This window comes from Anomaloglossus baeobatrachus, chromosome 5 (genome assembly GCF_048569485.1).
Source record: "Anomaloglossus baeobatrachus isolate aAnoBae1 chromosome 5, aAnoBae1.hap1, whole genome shotgun sequence".
Classification (NCBI taxonomy): domain Eukaryota; kingdom Metazoa; phylum Chordata; class Amphibia; order Anura; family Aromobatidae; genus Anomaloglossus; species Anomaloglossus baeobatrachus.
In genome coordinates this window covers 295,811,336-295,834,873 of record NC_134357.1, presented here as the reverse complement: position 1 = coordinate 295,834,873, position 23,538 = coordinate 295,811,336, and the positions used below count along the sequence as shown (strand labels likewise).

Here is a 23,538-nt window from a genome sequence, read left to right as displayed (position 1 = left end):
TTTAACTTGAAATCACCTGGTATGTGCTGTTCAAATGGCAATCAGTTTGCCACTTTTAAGTCTACCTCCTGAACCACTTCTTTTGTACATGTCGGGAACAGCTCTTGAGTCTGAGCATTTTCTTCAAAGTATGATGGATGTACTTGAGGAAGCAGGATTTATGCCAACTTTTGAAGTGGAACTGAAAATTTAGCTTACCAAGCGTAACCAACAATTTAACATATAATTTTCTGCAACTGAAGCTGAGGGTAGTAATATTATGAAATACACACACACTTACACAAAGAGGCCTGCAAAGAGGCCTTCTCAAAGAAATGACACACTTGTCCTACTCCTGGCATTGTGTGGGGTGGAATAATGTACAGTAGCTGGACACCTCTGGACTTCATTCCAGGTACACCAACATCTCAGTATTACATTGAGCAGGTCGTGGAACCAGTGATACGACTGTTTCTTCAAAGTGTCCCAGGAGCTGTTTTTCAACATGACCAAATCAGGCTGGGTGTTGCTCATGCTACCGTGAGCAGCCCTCATAATCTTTATGTGCTATCATGGCTCTCAGATGTGGGAAGGAGAGGGAGAGGGAGTGATCCAGCACAATTCATCCTTGGTTTAAAACATTTAGGATCTTTATTGAAACTTCTTTAAAAACATGGTGAAGACCGAAAATAAACTTGCATAGTAAAGGCGCAATTCATGAGGGCTTAAGCCCTATGCAAGTTTATTTTCGGTCTTCACCATGTTTTTAAAGAAGTTTCAATAAAGATCCTAAATGTTTTAAACCAAGGAGGAATTGTGCTGGATCACTCCCTCTCCCTCTCCTTCCCACATCTCTGCTACCGGTCAGGATAGACCGTGGGATCCTGGCACCCGCAAGGCTGAGCAGTCCGGGCAGCAGGTGAGCTGAAGACTTTTTTCGTTCATTCATTATCATGGCTCTCAGCCTCTCTGGACTTCTTTCCAATACAACATATCTGGGATGTCATTGGCCGACAATTGCAGAGGGAACTGCCAGTAGTGGATCTTGATGATTTGCATGGCAAAGTGCATTCAGCATCGCAGAATAATCCGTAGAAAACCATTAATAACCTCATTCATTGCGGCCTAAGGGTGTAACTGTATTTCTGGTGCTCATAGTTGATCCTGAATAAATTGAGATCGACGTTTGGAAATTGTGTACATTTTTTTTTTATCATTTGCATATCAACATGTCTATTTGTTTTGTATACACTCCATTATGCATGGGTGTCTCTAACCCACCATTTAACTGTTTCAGGGTTTTCCTAAACTTGTACAAGTTGGGACCGCTCCAGCATCCCCAAATATTCCATTGTGTGGTAACATACAAATAGAAGCGGTGACCAAGATCCTTCCAGAAGTAACCAGACTTCTTCAGCAAGAACTTCCTAATTTGTTACACCCTCAAAGATCAATAGGTAAACTTAAGAGTTGGTTTAATGGTCAGAATAACGAGAGTTTTGCATAGCTTTATATCAGGTAACACGTTTCTGACACTCTACTCCAGAGACTTCAGTTATTCCATCTGATATTGCTGTAAATGATGCCTGGTGTGCAGCAGGGCCATCTTTGAGTGAACATAAAACGTCTCCGCAGAAAAGCCCTGGAAAGATCAGTGCCCTCAGAGTGCAGCTTTGTAAAGGTAAAGTAAAATGACCTAGATCAATGCAGAATAGTATTACCCAATACACATGCAACCTGGGATTGTTCTTTACCACTCTTCAGTTGCACATTGTGCTATTGGAAGTAATTTCCCTCTTTCACACCATACATGGAATTTGCTGATTGATGAGGATTGTGAAGGATTCAGCTTGAGAAATGTGCCAGAATTGCCTTAAAAAAAAATCACTCCCATGTAAAGTACAGACCAAAAGTTTGGACACACCTTCTCATTCAAAGAGTTTTCTTTATTTTCATGACTCTGAAAATTGTATATTCACATTGAAGGCATCAAAACTATGAATTAACACATGTGGAATGAAATACTTAACAAAAAAGTGTGAAACAACTGAAAATATGTCTTATATTCTAGGTTCTTCAAAGTAGCCACCATTTGCTTTGATTACTACTTTGCACACTCTTGGCATTCTCTTGATGATCTTCAAGAGGTAGTCACCGGAAATGGTTTTCACTTCACAGGTGTGCCCTGTCGGGTTTAATAAGTGGGATTTCTTGCCTTATAAATGGGTTTGGGACAATCAGTTGTGTTGTGCAGAAGTCTGGTGGATACACAGCTGATAGTCCTACTGAATAGACTGTTAGAATTTGTATTATGGCAAGAAAAAAGCAGCTAAGTAAAGAAAAACAAGTGGCCATCATTACTTTAAGAAATTTTTTGTTAAGTATTTCATTCCTAGTTTTGATGCCTTCAATGTGACTCTACAATTTTCAGAGTCATGAAAATGAAGAAAACTCTTTGAATGAGAAGGTGTGTCCAAACTTTTTTTGGTCTGTACTGTATATATTTTGTCTCATTAAATGTGTATATGTGCATGTAGTGTAGTGTGAATTAATTAATATACTCACTTTCCGCTGCTTTCTCTGATGTTGAGTGTCGGACTACTCCTTAGTGACGTCACCACTCTTCAGACTCTCTGGATCTCACTGCAGTCTGGGTGACCCGGAAGTGGCTTTTACAATGTAAGTCTATAGAGTGTCAGAACGAGGCTCCATAGACTTACATTCTAAATGGGATGTCCGACTCATACTTAGAGTGATCCAGATCGTCTAAAGAGTGGTGATGTTACTGAGAGGAGAAGAACGGCGCTGGATCCTGGAGAAGACTGTTAGGAGAGTGTATTAAAACACACACACACACACACACACACACACACACTATATTACATGTACATATACACATACAGTAGAATGAATAAAATTATATATGGGAAAGCTTCTTTAATATGCACCGACTTCTGAGGGCAATTATAAGAGGTTCTCTGACACCGATGTGCAATAAACAAAATTCTTACTCAGTCTATTATTTGAAAATCAATTTTAAAGTCGGACCCCATGAATAACAAAGTGAAAGAACATGCTAGCAATATGAATGGCAGGAGGTAACCTTTAATTTTCATTAAGATATTATTGACTGGTTACAAGTGACATTAAATTTAGCTGCTTACATGCCAACTCTAAATCATAAAAACGGACACTTATGACTTAATCTGCTTTGATCCACAGATTACCGTAACTTAAAATTCGACCCTGAGACTGCCAACAAATACATAGAGATATCACATGAGAACTGCAAAGCCACACACAAAGAATGGTTCCGGAATAATTCCCCAAACAGGTTTCAGACCTGGCATGTCATGTGCACTGAGGGGTTTTCTGAAGGAAGTCACTACTGGGAGGTTGGTATATCCACCTATTTTGTAGATTTAGGAGTGGCGTATGGATCCTTGAAGCGTACTGTGGAACAGGAAAATATTATTGGCAAAAATAGCTGTTCATGGAGCCTGCAGCTGCGTAGTATGCGCCAGTCTGTTTGGCATGACAATAAGGAAACAAAACTTCCCTCATCAATGTTCACAGTGATTGGCGTTCATCTTGACTTTACAGCTGGCAGCCTGACGTTCTATGGCGTTAATGATGGTAGCCTACATCTTCTGCATTCTTTTCCCTGCCTCTTCTCGGAGAAGGTATTCCCAATTTTCTGGATTGGAGAAGATGCAAACGTCACTATCCACACCATCCCAAATGCTGAAATGGATGCTAAAAAGGAAGGATAATGTGAAATGCTTTTACATATAGAATTCAATCTGTTATTGGCTTGCTCTGTTTTTAGTACTTAAAGGAATTGTTCATAGTAAAGAGCAAAAAATCAAAAAAATGCCAGAAAAAGGCAGCCATCCTTGCCAATACCAGATCATAATACCAAAGAGCTACAGCATGCAGTAGACCCCCACCATAAAAGTGGGGGCAGCACAAGCTCAAAATACTGATGAAACAGCCACTCACAAATTACCTAGTATTATAAATGTATACAGATGAGTCTTCAATAGGGCGACAGATGTGCGATGCACAGTGTCTGGCTTACAGCCTATTGATGACACCCATAGTGTTAGATCAGGTGGGCTGCCAAGCCCTATATAAGTGCACCCCACAGGGCAGGCATCCCAATTTACCAGCGAGCGCTAAAGGGGCGGTGTGCATGCAGCATAAAAATGGAAAAATGTGCAATAAATGGAAGAAAAACATAACAAAAATATGAGTTGTTGGTGCAGGCTTGCAACCCATATTAAGGGTCTTCATTATTTTGCAAGTCCCTACACTAAATTCAAAAACATTTCACAAAAATGGACATCCCACACATCTGTGTGAATGATGCCCTATGCAATCGTCATCTGGGTGCTTTTATAATACCACCCCCTCCATGAATGGTAGGTTTGTGAGTGGTTATTTCATCAGTACAGTATTTTGCACCCTTTATTATGGAGGTCTGCTGCAACTTGTAGTTCTTTGGTATTATTTCGTGTTGGTAAGAGAGACTGCCTCTTTTCTGTGATGTTAATTAAAGGGCTTGTCCAGTAATCAGACAACCGCTTCTTTAATACATTCTCTCTCATACCGACGCTCTAAAGCGGGCTTTACACGCTACGACATCGCTTAAGTGATCTCGTTGGGGTCACGGAATTTGTGACGCACATCTGGTCGCTTTAGCGATGCTGTTGCGTGTGACACTTATGAGCGATTTTGCATCGTCGCAAAAACGTGCAAAATCGCTCATCTGTGACATGGGGGTCCATTTTCAAATATCGTTACTGCAGCAGTAACGAAGTTGTTCCTCGTTCCTGCGGCAGCACACATCGCTCCGTGTGACACCGCAGGAACGAGGAAGCTCTCCTTACCTGCCTCCCGGCCACAATGCGGAAGGAAGGAGGTGGGCGGGATGTTCTTCCCGCTCATGTCCGCCCCTCCGCTTCTATTGGGCGGCGGTTCAGTGAGCTGCTGTGACGTCGCTGTGACGCTGAACGAACCACCCCCTTAGAAAGGAGGCGGTTCGTCGGTCACAGCAACGTCGCAGGGAAGGTAAGTAGTGTGACGGGTCCGGGCGATGTTGTGCGACACGGGTAGAAATTTGCCCGTGTCGCACAACCGATGGGGGCGGGTATGCACGCTGGCGATATCGGTACCGATATCACAGTGTGTAAAGCGGCCTTTAGTCTGAATTCACACGATGGTATGGCATCCGATGTAAGTGCATCGGATGCAATATGCTAATGACCCTCGGCTCCCGCTGTGCTGCGAGCGTGAGCCGAGTGTCATGCGACTGTAATTCGATCCTGCGATCGGATCACAGCTGCAGAGGGGGCCGACTCTGGGGAAGGGAGGGAGGGATTAATCTCCCTATCTCCTCCATTGTCAGCTGATGTAATTATCGCACTGCACTCGGATGTCACGTGAATGCTTTCCGATGTTTCACTCACACCCATAGACTTGTATGGGTGCAAATGATATGGCTCTCGCTGACAATCGCAGCATGCTGCGACTTTTCGCTCATCCAAAATCTGGATGAGAATAAAGTTGACCATCAGCTCTCCCTAATTGACGAACATTGGTCCGAGTGCAATGCGAGATTTTCTCGCATTGCACTCGTTCGAGTCATACGCTCGTGTCAGCGTAACCTAAGAGCGATGTCTACGTCAGTTCTCTTGGGGTTAACAAGACAACCCCTCACCATATTTCTTTTCAGGGCATTTTGACTTCATTGGATAGTCCTCATCCAGCACACCACAACGGACAAATCTGATCAAGGTTGTCCATATATTATTTCGTTGTCTGTTCAGTTGAATGGCTGCAGTCTAAAAATACATTTTCTCTGAAGCCCCAGAATATTCTAAAGCGTCACCATGAAGGTCCTGTCCCAGACTGTAAATACTGGGCAAGTATAATATGAAAAATATTACAAAAATTTAATTTCTTTTATTTGATTCAATTCTAATGCATCACACTGCAAACAGTGAACGCATGATTAATGCAATCAACGCGTTTCAAGTGCATTTAGCCTTTAAGAGTACTAAACGCACTTGAAACTCATTGATTGCGCTAATCATGCGTTCACTGTTTGCTGTGTCATGCACTATAATTGAATCTGTTTCAGACAGATTCCTACTTCATTTTTTGGATTGTGCTGGCTATGACGAGGTTGAATCCTGGACTCCATAGTAAGAAGGGATGGGCAATATGGTGAGCTAGACTTTATACAGAAAAATTTAACATCACCAGAGGGAAATATAACACCATATAAAGCTAAGAGATACAAACATAAACAAAATAGAACAAATATAACTAATTGCCACAAAGCGTTTATAGTGTCAAGGAATGAATACAGATATGACAATATGAGTTATTATTTCTGACAATAAGGGGCAGTGCCAGTGAGCATGCAAAAAAATAATCTGTTTAGGGTTTGCTACCCCAGTTGAGAGCAACATGATGTAGGGGAAGAGTCCCTGATTCCAGCAATGTATCACTTAATGGGCTGCTTGCTGTAGTTTTGATAAAATCAGTTTTATCTGCTGCAGAGTTACCAGTTGTCTGAATGCTAAGCTCTGTATAACCCTGCCCATACCAGACTGTCAGCTCTATGTGTACACTGTGCATAGGCAGAAAGCCACCAATCAGTGGTTGGTTGTAGCGTTATACAGTGCTCATTTATTTGGAGAACTACATTTCTGAAGGTGTTCTTGTCATGTAGTGATAATCTCCTGCTAATGATTCTGAATCCACTAGCTAGTGTCTTGTGCCATAAGGCGAACTACGTGACCATTAGGTTCTCTGTCACCTGATCACATTTGAAGCCACAGTTGAAGCACAGCAATGCTTGGCAGGGAAGAGCAGACCCATAGGCACAGTTGCAGGCATCCTAATTAAAAGACCATGAGGATGGACACTCAATAACATAATATATAACCTTCATTAAAAGAAGCAGACTAAATAATGTGAAATGGATTAAAGTGCAGTATGTCATAGTATTTAAATGTAAATAACCTTTGATCAAAAACATGATGATGATTGTATAAAAGTAAACTAATGAATACAATAATACTTATGGAAAAAACATGATTAAAATATGTATACAGCAAATGAATAATTATATTAAATGTACATGATTGCTGAAATAAATACATTATAAATTAATAAATACTATTGTCTGCCTGGCTTCCATTAAAATAGGTCTCATCTTTATAAGAGACCCCTTTAAATCATTATATTATTATTTCATGTTCTCAATTATATTCTACAGTTTGAAATATGCAAGAAGACCTCTTTCCTGGATGGGAATATATTACCTTTATTTTTTTTCATTATTATTGATTCACTTAATGGGGTTTTCCCACAAACAAAGTTAATTTTAATCAATAGAGCTTGGAATAATAATCATTTCCACAATTGGATTTGTTAAAAAAAATATTTCTGATATACGGTAATTGTATATATGTGTCCCTACTATGTACTGTGTAATGGCCGTGTCTGACTGTACAGGGATATGGTCTGAACCAAGGGCAGGCTGGGCTGGGGAGCAGATGGTTAAATGCCTTTTCTTTTTCCAATGTAGCCAATGCTGTCCATTTTGGTGGAGTTGGTATAAAAAGGACCAACTTTGACTCCTAAAATATTTAATACAGTCATTACAATATTTCAATGCAGTAGGTGCAGAATATTTTTTCATAATAATTTGGGAAAGTTCTGAAATGTCCTATGTATTTCTGTTCTATTCCTGATCCAAGGATCTAGACTATTAGGCTATGTGCCCACGGGCGCTCGTACCTGCGGATGTATCCGCAGGTACGGCCGCATGTTTCCCGCAGCTGCCCGCCAGCATCCGCAGCTATTTTTAGCTGCGAGTTTCCAGCGGAATAGCTGCGGGAAACATGCGGACTTTCACGCGATTTACCTGCGGACGTCCCGGCCACTATCTCCATAGCGGAGGGCTGGGATCTCCGCAACTAAATCCACATGAATAATTGACATGCAGTTAGGTGCGGCTGAGGGATCTCCGCAGGGGTTTCCGCAGCCGCACTTTCCGCTGCGTGGACACAGACACTCCCCATGTCCCATAGGATAACATGGGGAGTGCCTGTACATGCTAGAACCTGCGGATTTATCTGGAAAATCCAGAAAAATCTGCAGGTTTTCCGCGGCAAACTCCGCAGCAAAAAGCTCCCGTGGGCACATGGCCTTAGTTGAGATGAATCTGTACTGCACTTCATGTGCATGCTCAGTAGTGAAGCCCTCCTCTACACAGCTGAGTCGGGAGATGGAGTCAAAGGTTTTTTTTTCTTACTGACTCCAAAGCTCTGCTTTAGACTCTATTTACCTGCAGATATATAACCTTTCTCGAGGTGACAGGTTCTCTTTAAAGAGGTGTCCAGTACACTTGTAGGATTTCACTCTGACTCCTTAGATTGTGTAATGAGGTGCCCAGAGCTGTACACAGTATTCCAGGTGTGTTCTGACCAGTGACTGTAAGCCATAATCATCAACATTAACAGAAATAAACACTTGAAATAGATCACTCTGTGTGTAATGACTCTATATAATATATGTGTTTCCCTATTTGTATTGTATTACTGAATTAAATTAACTTTTTTATTATATTCTAATTTATTGAGCTGGGCTTGTGCTCCATCCTGGTATATATGGTCCCCATCCTGGTATATATGTCCCCATCCTGGTATACGTGGTTTGGGACTGTCTCTAATACTTGATTAGAAGAAAAAAACAGACAAAAACATTCTAGTTACCTTCCCTCCGCTCCCACATCTCCCAGTGTCCTCTGTAGCCAGTGCAGTGGCTGGCAGCTGACCTCAGAATGCACGCCATAGCACATGACGTCACTCTCATGCGCCGCACCCAGTCACGGTACGGAATTCAGCTGCCAGCCACGGTTTGGCCAGCAGCGTGTACTGCAGTACAGGGATCCAGTTGGTGCAGCGATTGCATTTCAGCTGGATGTGGCGGTGATCCAAGGTGGTGCTGGTGCGGATTCAGTCACAGCTCTGTGTATCGAGCGTGGCGGCTGTAACTGCACCCCCCACACTGAGTGACAGCCGCTTAGCATTAAAATAGCTGTCAGTCAGTGCGGGGGTGTCACGGTTACAGCTGCCGCTCTCATCACACAGATCTCGATACAGAGCGGTGACTAAATCTGCACTGGCGCTTTTCCCTTCACTGAAACCCGAATGCTGCCTGGAGGATTATGGGTAATTTCCTCCCTAGCAGTGGGGTCAATGTGCAGGTGCTGGGCCGATTTCAAACACTATTAACCTACAGATTAACCCCATTTCTGCAGGTTAATTGTGTTGTTTTTTTTTGTGGCGGGTTCCCTTTAATGTTCCAAAATCTATTGCTTAAAGTGTACTTTTTATACTTTATTAAATTTTAAGGGGTTTACAATAACAGGGTGGGGGTAATTGAAGTATTTAAAATGCATTCTTAAAAATATTGTTGAAATAACAAAGAAGGGGAAGAGGAAGGAAAGAAAGGGTAGGCTAAAAGTGGATGGGAAGGGGTATTGGAGGGGAAGTAGGAATGGAAGGAGTTAGGGAATATAAAGGGGGAGGAGAAAGGGAAGGAGGAAGACGTTGAGTCAATTCGTTAAGTTTCAAAGTCAAGCAAGATTATAAACTCATATTCATTTAGCACAGTATATAAATACATTCGGAAATAACATATTACATTTATATTATTTAGATAATGTCAAGGAACTAAGTCAAAACAAGGTTTGGCATGTATTTCTGGGACCAAAGAGACCATCTTATTTTATATCTTTGATAGGTTTTTTCTTTTAACGCAATATTATACTCATATAAATTATGAGCTGAAACCCTGTCCGTAACTTCTGAAATAGATGGTATTCTTTCTTCTCTCCAGTTGGCTGCTAATAAATTCTTAATAACTAAGAAAATGTGACAGACAATGTATCTATACTTTTTCTCATATTCTTCTAACCCTATGGAAAGAATAACCAATTCTAGCGTAAGATTTATATCTTTTGTAGTTAATTGCTTTAAGAGGTCTCTGACTTTTTTCCATAAGGGTTTAAGTAAAGGACATCCCCAGAAAATGTGGATAAAGGATCCATTTTTCACGCAACCTCTCCAACATAGTGGTGAGTTTTCAGCAGAAAACTTGCACAACTTTAGAGGGGTATAGTACCATCTGGAATACACTTTATAATATGTCTCCTGAAGAGAAGCACAGGTTGCAGTTGCATAAGTTGTTTCCAGAGCTTGTTTCCATGTACTTATAGGGAATTCCTTGTGCAAATCTTTCTCCCAATTATTTAGGTTTAGCTTTTTCTCAAATTCATAATCTTCATTTAGCAAGGCATATATATTACTGGTTTTCCAAATAATTTGGTTTAGTGGATTATTCAAGAAATTTATTAGGGGTTTAGGAAGCTGAAATCTAGGTTTTTTGTTTGTAAGAAAATTTTCTATACGGTACCAAATTTTTTTTCTCTTTATTTGGGACGTTGAATTTACTTTGTATGTTTTTGAAGGGCAAGATTTTGTTATATTCTATTAGGTTGAGAAAATTGTTTATGTTGTATTGTTTCCATTTTATTATGTTCATTTTGGGAGTCAGAATTTGTATTGTTTCAATTGGGCAACATTTAATATCCTCCAAAGGTACATTATCTTTCATCAATGTTTTTAATAGGGATTTCCATGCCCATAGCTCTGCTTTACTTGTTTGAAATTTAGTTAATGTTTTTTGTGTGTTTAAAAGTTGGGCCAAAATGATATCTGATTTGGGAATGTTTCGATTATAATGTTTTTCTATATGTACCCAACTATTTTTAAATTCTGTAATTAGACTATTTTGGGTCTGTTTAATGAGACTAGTTAAATAATAAGCGTAAATATTCGGTAAACCTAGGCCTCCATTCCTCTTATGTTTACATAAAATTTTTTGGGAAATTCTAGGTTTCTTATTTTGCCAGATGAATAGTGATAACTGAGATTGTAGTTTCTGGATCCAGTGCTTAGGAATTGTTGTTGTTAAACATCGGAATAGGTATAGAATTTTCGGCAAAATAATAATTTATATGATATGACCTTTCCCATCCATGAAACTTCAGTCGTCTTTAAATTTTTCAATTCATTTTGGATGTTGTTTAATAATGGGGTAATGTTCATAGATACAATTTTTTTGGTTGGGTTTGTAATGTATATCCCTAAATATTTCAATTTTTCAGTTTCCCACTTGAAGGCAAATTCCTTCTGAATACAATCTTTTAAATCAGGGTCTATGTTATAACCCAAAATTTGGGACTTAGAATAATTGATTTTATAATATGATACGGCTGAGAAATCATCCAGAATATTAATTGTATTTCTAAGTGACTCTAGTGGGTCGGTTATACTAAGAATTACATCGTCAGCATATAGTGTGATTTTATACTGTTTGTGATTTGTGGAAATACCTTTTATATTTTCTCTTACTCTAATTTTTTCAGCTAGGGGTTCCATCATTATGGCAAATAATAAAGGAGAGAGTGGGCAGCCCTGTCTGGTTCCATTGCTTATAGGAAAATTACTAGAGAGGAAGTTATTGATGTAGATTTTTGCAGTGGGTTGGGAATAAATTTCTAATATTAATTTTAATATCTGACCAGTTAATCCAAATTTTTTCAAGGTTTCTATCATGTAACCCCAATGGATCCTATCGAAATGAATGGAGCAGAGAAGGCTCCTGATTTTTCTCAACCAGATCCACAAGGCTCAAAATTTTACGCGTCGCATCAGATGACTGCCTGTCTTTAATAAACCCCACCTGATCCAAGTGGATCAAATCTGAAGCCGGTTTGCAATAAGCTTAGAGATTAACTTCATATCTGTGCCAATCAAGGATATCGGCCTATAATTTGACATGTCTAGAGGATCACCTTTATTTTTTGGGATAATAGTAATATTAGCTGTAAGCATCTCTTTTGGGATATGTCCTTCTGTAGATAAGTAGTTAATTAATTTGGTCAGATATGGGGATAATATATCTCCAAATGTTTTATAATATTCATTATTTAGCCCGTCGGGACCTGGTGATTTCTCTAATTTAAGCTGTTTGACTAATAAAACTTCTTCTTTTGTGTATGGCTTATTTAAAGTTTTTAAATAATTATTTGAAATTTTGGGAAGGTCAATTTTATCTAGAAAATCCTTTATTGATTTTTCAGTGGGTTGTATTAGGTTATCGTTATCTTTCAAGTTATATAAATCGTGGTAGTATCTGGCGAAGGAATTTGCAATATCTTTAGGATGTTTACAAAGGATACTGTCTTTATTTTTAATTGCTGGTATTCTACTTTTAACTCTTTGTTGCCTAATTCTTTTCATCATTAATTTTGTGGGTCTGTTATTAGAATGGTAAAAATTTGTTTTGTTTATTAACGTCACTTTGTTGTACTCTTGGGTTAGTAAAGAATTTAGTTCTAATCTCAGATTCAGAATGTGGGAGTGATTTGCATCCGATGGGTTTATTATTTGTATGTGTTCAGCTTCCCAAATTTTGTCTGAAATTTCTTTGAATTTCTTCAATTTTTGCTTTTTATCTTTACTGTTAATTTGTATCATTATCGCTCTTATGACCGCTTTATGTGCGTTGCAAAGAGAGCTAATTGAGATGTCGTTTGTGTCATTTTCCTTGAAATAATTTTTAAGGGCTTCTTCAATTACTGCAGTATGTTTTGGGTTTCTAATATGAATTGCACCTCCATATTCTATCACTATTATCTAATTTTCCAGAACCTATCTGAAAATTTACAGGGGAATGGTCAGACCAGGTTCTTTGACCTATGCTTACAGATTTAAATTTATTTATTGTAAATAATGTAGTTAGAACCAAGTCTATTCTTGAAAAAGTCTTATGGGAGTCAGAATAATACGTATACTCTCTTGAACTCGTATTTAAGCACCTGAACATATCAAACAATTCTTCGTTTTCAAGCCAATTATCTAATGTAGGTAAAAGATATCTTGTTTTAGATGTTGAATCTAGCATGCCATTTGGTACCATATTAAAATCACCAAAAAGAATCAAATCCCCCTTCTGAACTTCTCTGACAATAGTCATCAACTTATTAAGGAAGTGTATATGGCCTCTATTTGGTGCGTATACATTAACAAATGTATATATTGTGTTGTTGATTTTGCACACTATTATGCAATACCTACCTACATTATCAGAAATCTTAGTAATAAGTTCAAAGGTTACAGAATCTCTAATTAGAATAGCCACTCCAGCCTTTTTGTTTTCATTTGAGGAAGTATATTTGTGGAGAAAACGTCTATGGTTGAATGAAGGCGGTTTGGACTTTTTAAATTTTGTCTCTTTGAGACCTACAACATCCGCCTTTGATTCATTCAGGAATTTCCATACCGCAAATCTCTTCCTTGGACTGTTTAGTCCCCTGACATTATATGTCAAGAGATTAAGTGTCATTAGCAATAGTATTGAAAAAAGTAGTTATTCCGAATGTTGTGTGGGGTAACCAAAAATTAGATTTGTATAAACATATAACTGGACTATTATTTTGTTCCTGTATGGAAAGAAAAAGGTTAAACACAAGTAATACAAACAAGAAAAACATAACTGTATGACAGAAGTCCCAAAGTCTTCCTGGAGGATCTTGATATGGAAATGAAATGAAACTCATTTCAAGGATCACTCCTGATGGGGGTAAAGTTCAACAGCCAATGTCTTACTCCAACCTCTTTTATGAGTGGATATCCAAATCCACTGATAATGAAGTGTTCTTCAAATCCAGGTGGTGGACCATAAATATTGTCCAACTAAATTGATGAGCCTAGAGAAGAAATAATAAATCAAGTTGTAACGAGTCCAAGATCCTTTAGCATCTTCTCGCCTTCTTTCGCAGAGATGATAGACAAAGTCTTTCCTTGATGATGGATTAGGATCTTTGTAGGAAATCCCCATCTATATGATATGTTGTTCTGTCTAAGTAGTTGAGTGATACTGTTGAGACATTTTTCCTCTTGAGAAGGGTTTCTTTAGATCCGAAAAAATCTTTAAATTCTTGTAGGGTGAAGGAAGATTCTTGTGAAGTCTAAAGCCCGCTATACACGCTTCAATATATCTCACAATCCGTCGTTGGGGTCAAGTTGTAAGTGACGCACATCCGGCATCGTTTGTGAGGTATCTGCGTGTGACAGCTACGTGCGATCAGGATTGAACGCAAAACCGTTGATCGCAAACACATCGTATCTTTGTCTAGAATTGAGCGTTTTGTTGCACGAACCTAGTCAATTGTAACGTGTGACATCCCTCATACGATTTTGGTGTCTGATGCTATGTGCGCAGGTGTGTGCTCTGCACCGCAGCTTAAAGGTCCGCTTCAGCACGCAGCTGAAAAGCTGCGTTCTGAAGCGCCTCACAATGTCTGTCATTCACTAATCTCTGTCAGTCGGTCACTATCTCTGTCCCTCACACTCTGTCCATGTCAGTCTATCCCCCTCTCTCATACTCCCTGATTCCCGGCGCTGCACGGCATTCACACTGCTCCGGCGGCTTTTACTGTTTTGAAAAAGCCGGCCGCCCATTAAACAATCTCTTATTCCCTGCTTTCCCCGCCCACCGGCGCCTATGATTGGTTACAGTGAGACACGCCCCCACGCTGAGTGACTGGTGTCACACTGCACCCAATCACAGAAGCCGGTGGGCGTGTCTATACTGTGCAGTGAAATAAATAATTAAAAAAAACGGCGTGCGGTCCCCCCCAATTTTAAAACCAGCCAGATAAAGCCATATGGCTGAAGGCTGGTATTCTCAGGATGGGGAGCTCCACGTTATGGGGAGCCCCCCAGCCTAACAATATCAGCCAACAGCCGCCCAGAATTGCCACATACATTATATGCGACAGTTCTGGGACTGTACCCGGCTCTTCCCGATTTGCCCTGGTGCGTTGGCAAATCGGGGTAATAAGGAGTTATTGGCAGCCCATAGCTGCCAATAAGTCCTAGATTAATTATGTCAGGCGTCTATGAGACACCTTCCATGATTAATCTGTAAATTACTGTAAATAAACACACACACCCGAAAAAATCCTTTATTAGAAATAAAAAACACAAACATATACCCTGGTTAACCACTTTAATCAGCCCAAAAAAGCCCTCCATGTCCGCCGGAATCCAGGATGATCCAGCGTCGCTTCCAGCGCTGCTGCATGGAGGGTGACCGGAGCTGCAGCAGACACAGCCGCTCCTGTCACTTCCACACAGCAACTGAAGACAGCCGCGCGATCGGCTGAGCTGTCACTGAGGTTACCCGCTGTCACTGGATACAGCGGTGGCCGCGGGTAACCTCAGTGACAGCTCAGCTGATCGCGCGGCTGTCTTCAGTAGCTGTGTGGAGGTGACAAGAGCGGCTGTGTCTGCTGCAGCTCCGGTCACCTCCATGCAGCAGCTCTGGAAGCGACACTGAATCATCCTGGATTCCGGCGGACATGGAGGGCTTTTTTGGGCTGATTAAAGTGGTTAACCAGGGTATATGTTTGTGTTTATTTCTAATAAAGGATTTTTCGGGTGTGTGTTTATTTACTGTAATTTACAGATTAATCATGGAAGGTGTCTCATAGACGCCTGACATGATTAATCTAGGATTTAGTGGCAGCTATGGGCTGCCAATAACTCCTTATTACCCCGATTTGCCAACGCACCAGGGCAAATCGGGAAGAGCCGGGTACAGTCCCAGAACTGTTGCATATAATGTATGCGGCAATTCTGGGCGGCTGTTGGCTGATATTGTTAGGCTGGGGGGCTCCCCAGAACGTGGAGCTCCCCATCCTGAGAATACCAGCCTTCAGCCGTATGGCTTTATCTGGCTGGTTTTAAAATCGGGGGGACCGCACGCCGTTTTTTTTAATTATTTAATTATTTATTTCACTGCACAGTATAGACACGCCCACCGGCTTCTGTGATTGGGTGCAGTGTAACACCTGTTACTCAGCGTGGGGGCGTGTCTCTCTGCAACCAATCATAGGCGCCTGTGGGCGGGGTAAGCAGGGAATACGAGACTGTTTAATGGGCGGCCGGCTTTTTCAAAATAGTAAAAGCCGCCGGAGCAGTGTGAATGCCGTGCAGTGCCGCACTGGAGATCGGGGATCGGTGAGTATATGAGAGAGGGCTGCTCAATTCAGTTACTCAGGAGTTTAGCGGTCACCGATGAGCCCTTCACTGGTGACCGCTAATCAGGGCGCGACACAGACAGAGCCGCAGCATGACAATGAAGTCGGGTGAAGTTCACTCGAGTTCATTCTGACAGTGCGGCTCTTTCTGTGTCTGCTGTCATCTGTCATTCAGCTCTGCTACATGGCTGTCTGTGTCTGCTGTCAGCGGCCATGTAGCAGAGCTGAATGGCAGATGACATAGTAAAAACGCATCCCTACACATTACACACGCTTGGCAAGTCAATAAATAAAAAAAAAAAAAGGGTGCACAATGCATACGTCACAGAACACATGATCTAAAGGAGCGCACACAAAATTGATCAATTTAACATAGACTACTAACGCTCGTGTGACAGCAAATGAACGACCTACGTGCAATCTCATAAGATCCCGTATGCAACCTGGGCGTGTCACATCGCAAATGCGATTGTACAACTAATTGCAACGTGTAAAGCAGGCTTTAGGTATTCAAATAGTTTTTCTTTCGTTTTATAGAAATGTATCCTGAGAATGGTATCCCTCGGAGTGTCTTGTGATATAAATTTTGGTATAGGTAGCCTATGAGCCCTATCTACAGTCAAATCCAATTTTGACATGTTAGGCAAGGTTGTTTTCAGTAGTTTCTGGATATATTGCAAAAATGCGTTTTTGATATTTTCAGGAATGCCTCTAACCTTAAAATTATTCCTGCGATTCCTGTCTTCTTGGTCAGTTAGTTTTTGTTTCAAAATTCTGATTTCTATTTTCATTTTCAATTGCTCTATAGCGACCATTTTGGTATCTTTTTTCAATGAATCGACTTCAGTTTGTTTTTTTAATTCTTGTGGACATAGAATTGAAGTTGATCTCATCTCGTTGAACCGTTGATCTAAGTCCGACTGAATTGACATTCTGAAATTAGAAAGTGAGTCCGAAATGAATTTTTGGAGTGAGAGTATATCTTGTGATAAAATAACATTTTCTTTTACAGCTCCTAAGTCCATAGGTGAGGTATCAGGTGAGTTATTTTCGATCCAAGCGTGCTCTTTGTTTATCTGGACTGTTGAGTGAAGAAGAAAATTCATTTCCAGAATCTGAATCTGAATCCATGGAGCAAGCATCCCAGTCAGCATCTCTGTTTTTTGATGCATCCTTTTCTTTTTGTCTTGAGCCTCTTTTCTTCCCTTGTTGGCGTTTGTCTTTAATTATTTTGGGAATTGCTCCAGAGCTTGGATTCCCAGGTGAAATATTTGTTGTGTTAGTTGGTGCCTCTTTGGTGTTTGTTGATGTAGTCAAAGTATTTTCCTCTTTTTTCCTTTTCTGTTATCTTTTTGAGACATTTTGTTTCAGGAATATTAATATTATATAGTAGGTCACTTAAGGGATTAATTATAGTTTTTAAACTTGGTGTATAACTAGTTTGCCTAATCTATTATATCTCTTTGAGGTCTAGAGAGCTTTACTATCCATTACTACTGTCAGCAATCCCGCAATGTTTTAGTCTCAATAACTTTTTTGTGCCAGCTTTATTTTTCTTGAACGATGTCTGGAATTATGCAGGGGAGAGTCCTCTCTCCCTTGAGTATTGAGATTGGTTGGACCACACCTAGGCTATGTGCCCACGGCGACAGTGTCCTGCGGATATATCCGCAAGACATTCCACAGGTGCTCCCAGGAAACAGCACCACAACTTTTGTCTGTTTCCATGCTGTGGAATGTCCTGTGGATATGGTGCGGGCATTCTGCATTGAGGATACAGTGCCATGGCTTCGGCACTGCATCCTCAATGCAGAACAAGTTCTGCAGTGATCGGGGGAGTTCATACTTACCTCCATCATGCAGCACCTCACTTTCTGGCAGCCGGGTCACTCTCTCAGCGTCTGCAGAAGAAGGTGGGCGGGCCTGAACTAGCTCCGGCTGTCACATTACCGGAGCTCGTGCAGGCTCCGCCCACCTCTTCCTTCCTGTACCTGGATTCACCGCGCTCCTGTACACCGGACGGAGAAAGTGACTCCGGTGAGGCAGGTAAGTATATGGGACCCTGCGGAGAAATCCGCAACAATAATTGACATGCTGCAGATTTTTCCGCACGGAAATCCGCACGATTTCCACTGCGGAAAAATCCGCAGCGTGGGCACAGCATTTCCCAAATGCCATAGAAATGGCTGGGGAGTAGCTGTGCTGCAGATTTCTGGAAAATCCGCGGCTTTTCTGCGAGAAATCCACGGCAAAATCCGCGCATTTTCCGCAGCGTGGGCACATAGCCTTAGTTTAGGCTGTCAGATGTTCAGAAGTGACTGACATCCAAGGGTTTATATTAAAGTTGCACTGGTATTCACCTATGCAGTTTACACAGGCAATAATAATAACAATAATAATAATAATTACGTTGTACCAGCTTAATTTTTCATAGGGTATGCCTAGAATCATTCAGTAAAGGGCTCTCTTTCTGCCAACTGTCAAAACAAGTCAGACCAGGTTTTCGTATTAGCGGTCAGAAGTGTCACAGCTGAGGCTATAGAAGATCTCTGATATGTAAACTGCATATAAGTCTGTCAGGCTGGCTACAGTTGTTTGCACCACTGATTTCAGCCGCCGATTTATCCTGTGAATTTGCACATATATTATCAATTATGGTCTTAATATATTTATTAGGGTCTCTTCTTATCAAGTGTAGTTCGTTTTAATCAGAACAATTTCTCCAAAAATCTGTCAAGAATGATTTCTGTCAGGGCAGTTATCCTGTCATAGATCAGAGTTAAACAGGGTTCATAGGCAGCACTGACAGGAATTCAACACTGTCAATTTCAGCTTTAAATAATTCTCTTGTACCAAGTCAGAATTGCCCCAAAAAGATCTTAAATTGTAGGTGGGGATTTTTCTTACTCCTTTGAGGGCAAATTTAGTCAAAGTAAATTTCCTGAATAGCTGTAACTTATGTTTTCTGAGGTGTTCCCATATCAACTAGATGGCTCCCTCACTACATAAAGGCAGTTTGCTGTCTCCTCAGAGGGATGTTATTCAGCAGTGTGAGGAGATTATCCATTAATTGTGGGATAATTTAGATTATTGATAAAAGCAGATAAAGAATATTAGATTATTTTGTGAGAAATTATCTTCTCTGGTGTTTAGTAGTAGAATAATTGTCCTGTCACAGAGGCCCCTCCATGCGCCACTTACAACTTACAGGAGACCTGGGTTACAACTATTTTGATGTGAAATCTGTCAAATTTAGTCTCTAAAGGCTCCTCATGTCTTCCTAAAGCTTTTATACTTTTTTTTTACCAGAAATGGATGAGTTTTATCCTCTACGTCGCTTTTGAGGTTGGAGATACAGCAGCAATTAAAAGATACGTCCTGTGTCGTCCATCATTAGGCCACGCCCCCTTAAACTGTACTTTGTTCATGGGACGAAACCTTTTAGGCTATGTGCGCACTGGGAAATGGAATTTTCTTGAGAAAATTCCGCATGCTCTCAAAGATTACCGCACCCGCGGTAAAAAACCGCGGGAAACCGCACCCGAAAACCGCATGCGGTTTGCCGCAGTTTGCTGCGGTTTTACCGCGGTATTGTTCGCGGTATTGCCGCGGTTTTGCCGCGTGCGGGTTGGGATGTGCTTTATTGCATTCAATGCAATAAAGCACATTGAAGAAAAAAAAAAAAAAAGTCATTTAATTCTGAGATAGTAGATAGACAGAAGAATAGATAGAGGGATAGATAGATAGACAGAGGACAGATCGCTACATTTCCCACGGTCGGCAGTGAGTTCACATTACCGGCCGTGGGAAATGACCGGTAATTACCTCTGCTGTCTGCTGCTTTCATTCAGCGCTGTGTCTGTGACAGTCGCAGCTGGATGGAAGCAGCGCAGGACCTGTGGATTACGCCGGAGCGGCGGATTACGTCGGAGCTTTGGTGCAAGAGGGGTTAATAAAATGGTGAACGAGGCTTGTTTGTTTTATTTAAAATAAAGGATTTTTCTGTGTGTGTGTTTTATTCACTTTACTTACGGGTTGATCATGTCAGCTGTCACATAGACGCTGCCATGATCAAGCCTGGAGTTAATGGCGGTGGTCCCCCACCATCATTAACCCCTTGTATTACCTTGCTGCCACTGCTACACGGTGGCAAGAAGAGCCGAGGACACTCCGGTATTGCCGCATAATGCATGCGACAGTGCCGGGGCAGCTGCGGCTGATATTCTCGGCTGCCGGAGGGGGAGTGAGGCGGGGGACATTATCCCTGCCCCTCTCCCTCCCCAGCCTGAGAATACCGGGCCACCGCTGTGTGCTTACCTCGGCTGGAAGGTAAATATGCAGCGGAGCCCACGTTCTTTGTTTTCTATATTTCCGTTTGCTTTCTATGTGTGTGCTATATGTCTGTGTCTATGTGTTTTATGTCTGTGATGTCTGTGTGTGTGATCTGTGTGTGTCAGTGATATGTGTGTTTACTCTCTGCACGGCTTCCTCTTCCTGTAATGACATCACTTCCCTGCAAAACCGCAGACAAGCGATGTACATTACCGGAGGTAAACCGCGAAATACCGCAGGGAATAACGCAGGAAAACGCAGTGAACCGCACAGAATTTGCTGCCTGCGTTATTCCCTGCGGGATTTCATGATTAACATTGGAGTCAATGGAGTGAAATCCCGCAGCGATGTGCGGAAAAGAAGTGACATGCACTTGTTTTTGCTGCGGGATTCCCGCAGCAAAACATGCAGCTGTCAAATTCCGCCCAGTGCGCACAGGATTTTTTTTCTCCATAGGATTTGCTGGTGATTCACTGCAGAGATGTTATGAACATTTTCTGCAGCGAAACATGCAGAAAATCCGCGGCAAAATCCGGTAAGTGCGCACAAGGCCTTAATGCAGAAAATGATTCATTAAGTGTTGTTGGCATGCCCTGTGACGTGCAGAGGTCAATGATCACTGGGGGAGGGCTGGTTAGCTGTGTCATTACATTGTCAAAGATATAAGTCTGTGTTACCTGCTTCAGGTACAGGCTGGTGCTACATTCAAGGGGTATATGTCATACCCATGTGACCTGATATCCAGCTATGTTGGCTGAGGCCCCGCCCCTTCTGGTCACATGGGTATGACCTCACACAGGTCCTGCAACAGACCAAATGAATTGTTTATAGAATACTTATGCTAATTCTAACAGGGGGAGGGGATAACTGTGAATATATGATCTGCTCCTTTGCTGCTGTCACTCAACAAGCAGCTAATTTTATAAACTCAATAAAAATCATGTCAGCGCTAAAACCCAATGTTTTAATGGTTCTGCAGCTAAATTTTTAGGCAAAAACCCTTAATTGCCTAGGAGTGGGTATATTCATATGTATAATATATAGAATAATTAATCCTATATATAAAATAATTTGCGCTGAACCACAACAATATATACTTGGATAAAAATAGTATTTTATTTTATTTTTCGCTCACAGATAAAAAATAATAAATAATAAATCACAAACCTCTATTACAATCAACACCACAATACATTTAAGCATATGGAGCCTCGGCCGACGGCTACCATCTGCTGGTAATAAAAGTTGATAAAATGCAAGTTGAAAAAATACAAGTAATTGTACACAGTTTTAAACTTGTTTAAAATTACTATATAAAAGGTGAATTTATTCTTGTTCAAATGTTAGACATATTGTAATGATTCTGAAAACTGCAATAAAATTTGTGTTTAAAAAAAAAAATAATTACTATATAGAAACCTCAAGGAAGGTTTTAAATGATCACAAAGTGCACAATTACAATCTCCGTATTAAGGATGATTAATTTCTGTACTGCAGTACCATAAAAACTTCAAGTATTGCTTTGAATAAGCCACAATTTTCCTTTAATAAGATTAATATTGTTAGCACGTCTAGCGTATTACCGCTACAATATGTTGCAATAATTGACAGAAAAGTCTCTGGGCTGTGGATTTTTACATCTTTCAATTTGCTATTATATCCGTGGCAGAACAGCCGGATTGTGAGCTTTATTCAAGTTTAATTCTCAAAACTTGCTGAACGGGTGGATGCCCTAGCTAATTCTCTGTATCTGGAAGGATTCTGTATCCTGGAGTCCCGCTGTAACTTAAGCGCTCTGGCGGTGTCTCTGCTCCAGGAATCCAAGAACCTATCCCCACTGTCAAATCCGTACTCAGGTACATGTAAAAACTCACAGCGCAAAGACTGTCTTGTGTTACATTCCTCTGGACATCTTGTACTCAGGTATTAGAAAACCTGTAGCGCAGAGACTGCAACTGCCTGTCAAATTACTACACTCTTGGAAATATTGTAGCGGTAATACTCTAGACGTGCTAACAATATTAATCTTATTAAAGGAAAATTGTGGCTTATTCAAAGCAATACTTGAAGTTTTTATGGTACTGCAGTACAGAAATTAATCATCCTTAAGACCCGCAACACACATCCGTTTAATTTGTACATGTGCGGTACGTATTTGCACGTACCGGAGACACGTACACACGGAGATCCATGTTGTTCAATGGTAGATGGCACACACACGGAAAATCACACGGAACGTGTGTCCGTGTGGTAAGCACGTATGTGCGCTTTTCTACCGGGACGACATGTCCGTTTTTGGCCGGGAGCACGCAGGCACGGATCCGCTAGAGTCTATGGGTTTGTGCCTGCACGTACCGCACACGGAGTATGTGTGTGTTCAGCACGTTTCGTGCGTGTGCGTTTTTACACTAGCGATCTTATTTTTTTTTTTTTATTAAATTCAGTATACTTACCTTTTTTCATGATGTTCTCAGTCATACTTACTTACATTGGCGCTCGGTTTTTTTCTTCCCCCGGCTCATACCGCTCCCCGATCACCAGCGTGGCGAGGAACAGCTGTGCAGAGAATGCGCGGCAACAATTACTTTGAATATGCCGGCCGCTCATTAATCAATCTCGAATTCCCTGCTTTCTCCACCCACCGGCGCTTAAGATTGGTTGCAGTCAGACACGCCCCCCACGCTGAGTGACAGCTGTCTCACTGCACCCAATCACAGGAGCCGTTGGGTGGGTCTATACTGTGCAGTAAAATAAATAAATAAATAATTAAAAAAAACGGCGTGCGGTCCCCCCAATTTTAATACCAGCCAGATAAAGCCATACGGCTAAAGGCTGGTATTCTCAGGATGGGGAGCCCCCCAGCCTAACAATATCAGTCAGCAGCCCAGAATTGCCGCATACATTAGATGCAACAGTTCTGGGACTGTAGCCGGCTCTTCCCGATTTGCCCTGGTGCGTTGGCAAATCGGGGTAATAAGGAGTTATTGGCAGCCCATAGCTGCCAATAAGTCCTAGATTAATCATGTCAGGCG

The 23,538-nt window shown here is 41.1% G+C and overlaps 1 protein-coding gene across 1 annotated transcript in view; it reads left to right on the top strand.

Moving 5' to 3' along the window:
• TRIM65 (tripartite motif containing 65) overlaps positions 1 to 6,011 on the top strand; it is a 56,072-nt gene extending 50,061 nt beyond the window's left edge. The window contains exons 4-6 of the mRNA XM_075349605.1: positions 1,277 to 1,436; positions 1,526 to 1,660; positions 3,202 to 6,011. Of these exons, the coding sequence (XP_075205720.1) occupies positions 1,277 to 1,436; positions 1,526 to 1,660; positions 3,202 to 3,752 (846 nt within the window). The 3' untranslated portion in view covers positions 3,753 to 6,011. The remainder of the gene's footprint in view (positions 1 to 1,276; positions 1,437 to 1,525; positions 1,661 to 3,201) is intronic.
• Positions 6,012 to 23,538: the final 17,527 nt, after the last annotated feature.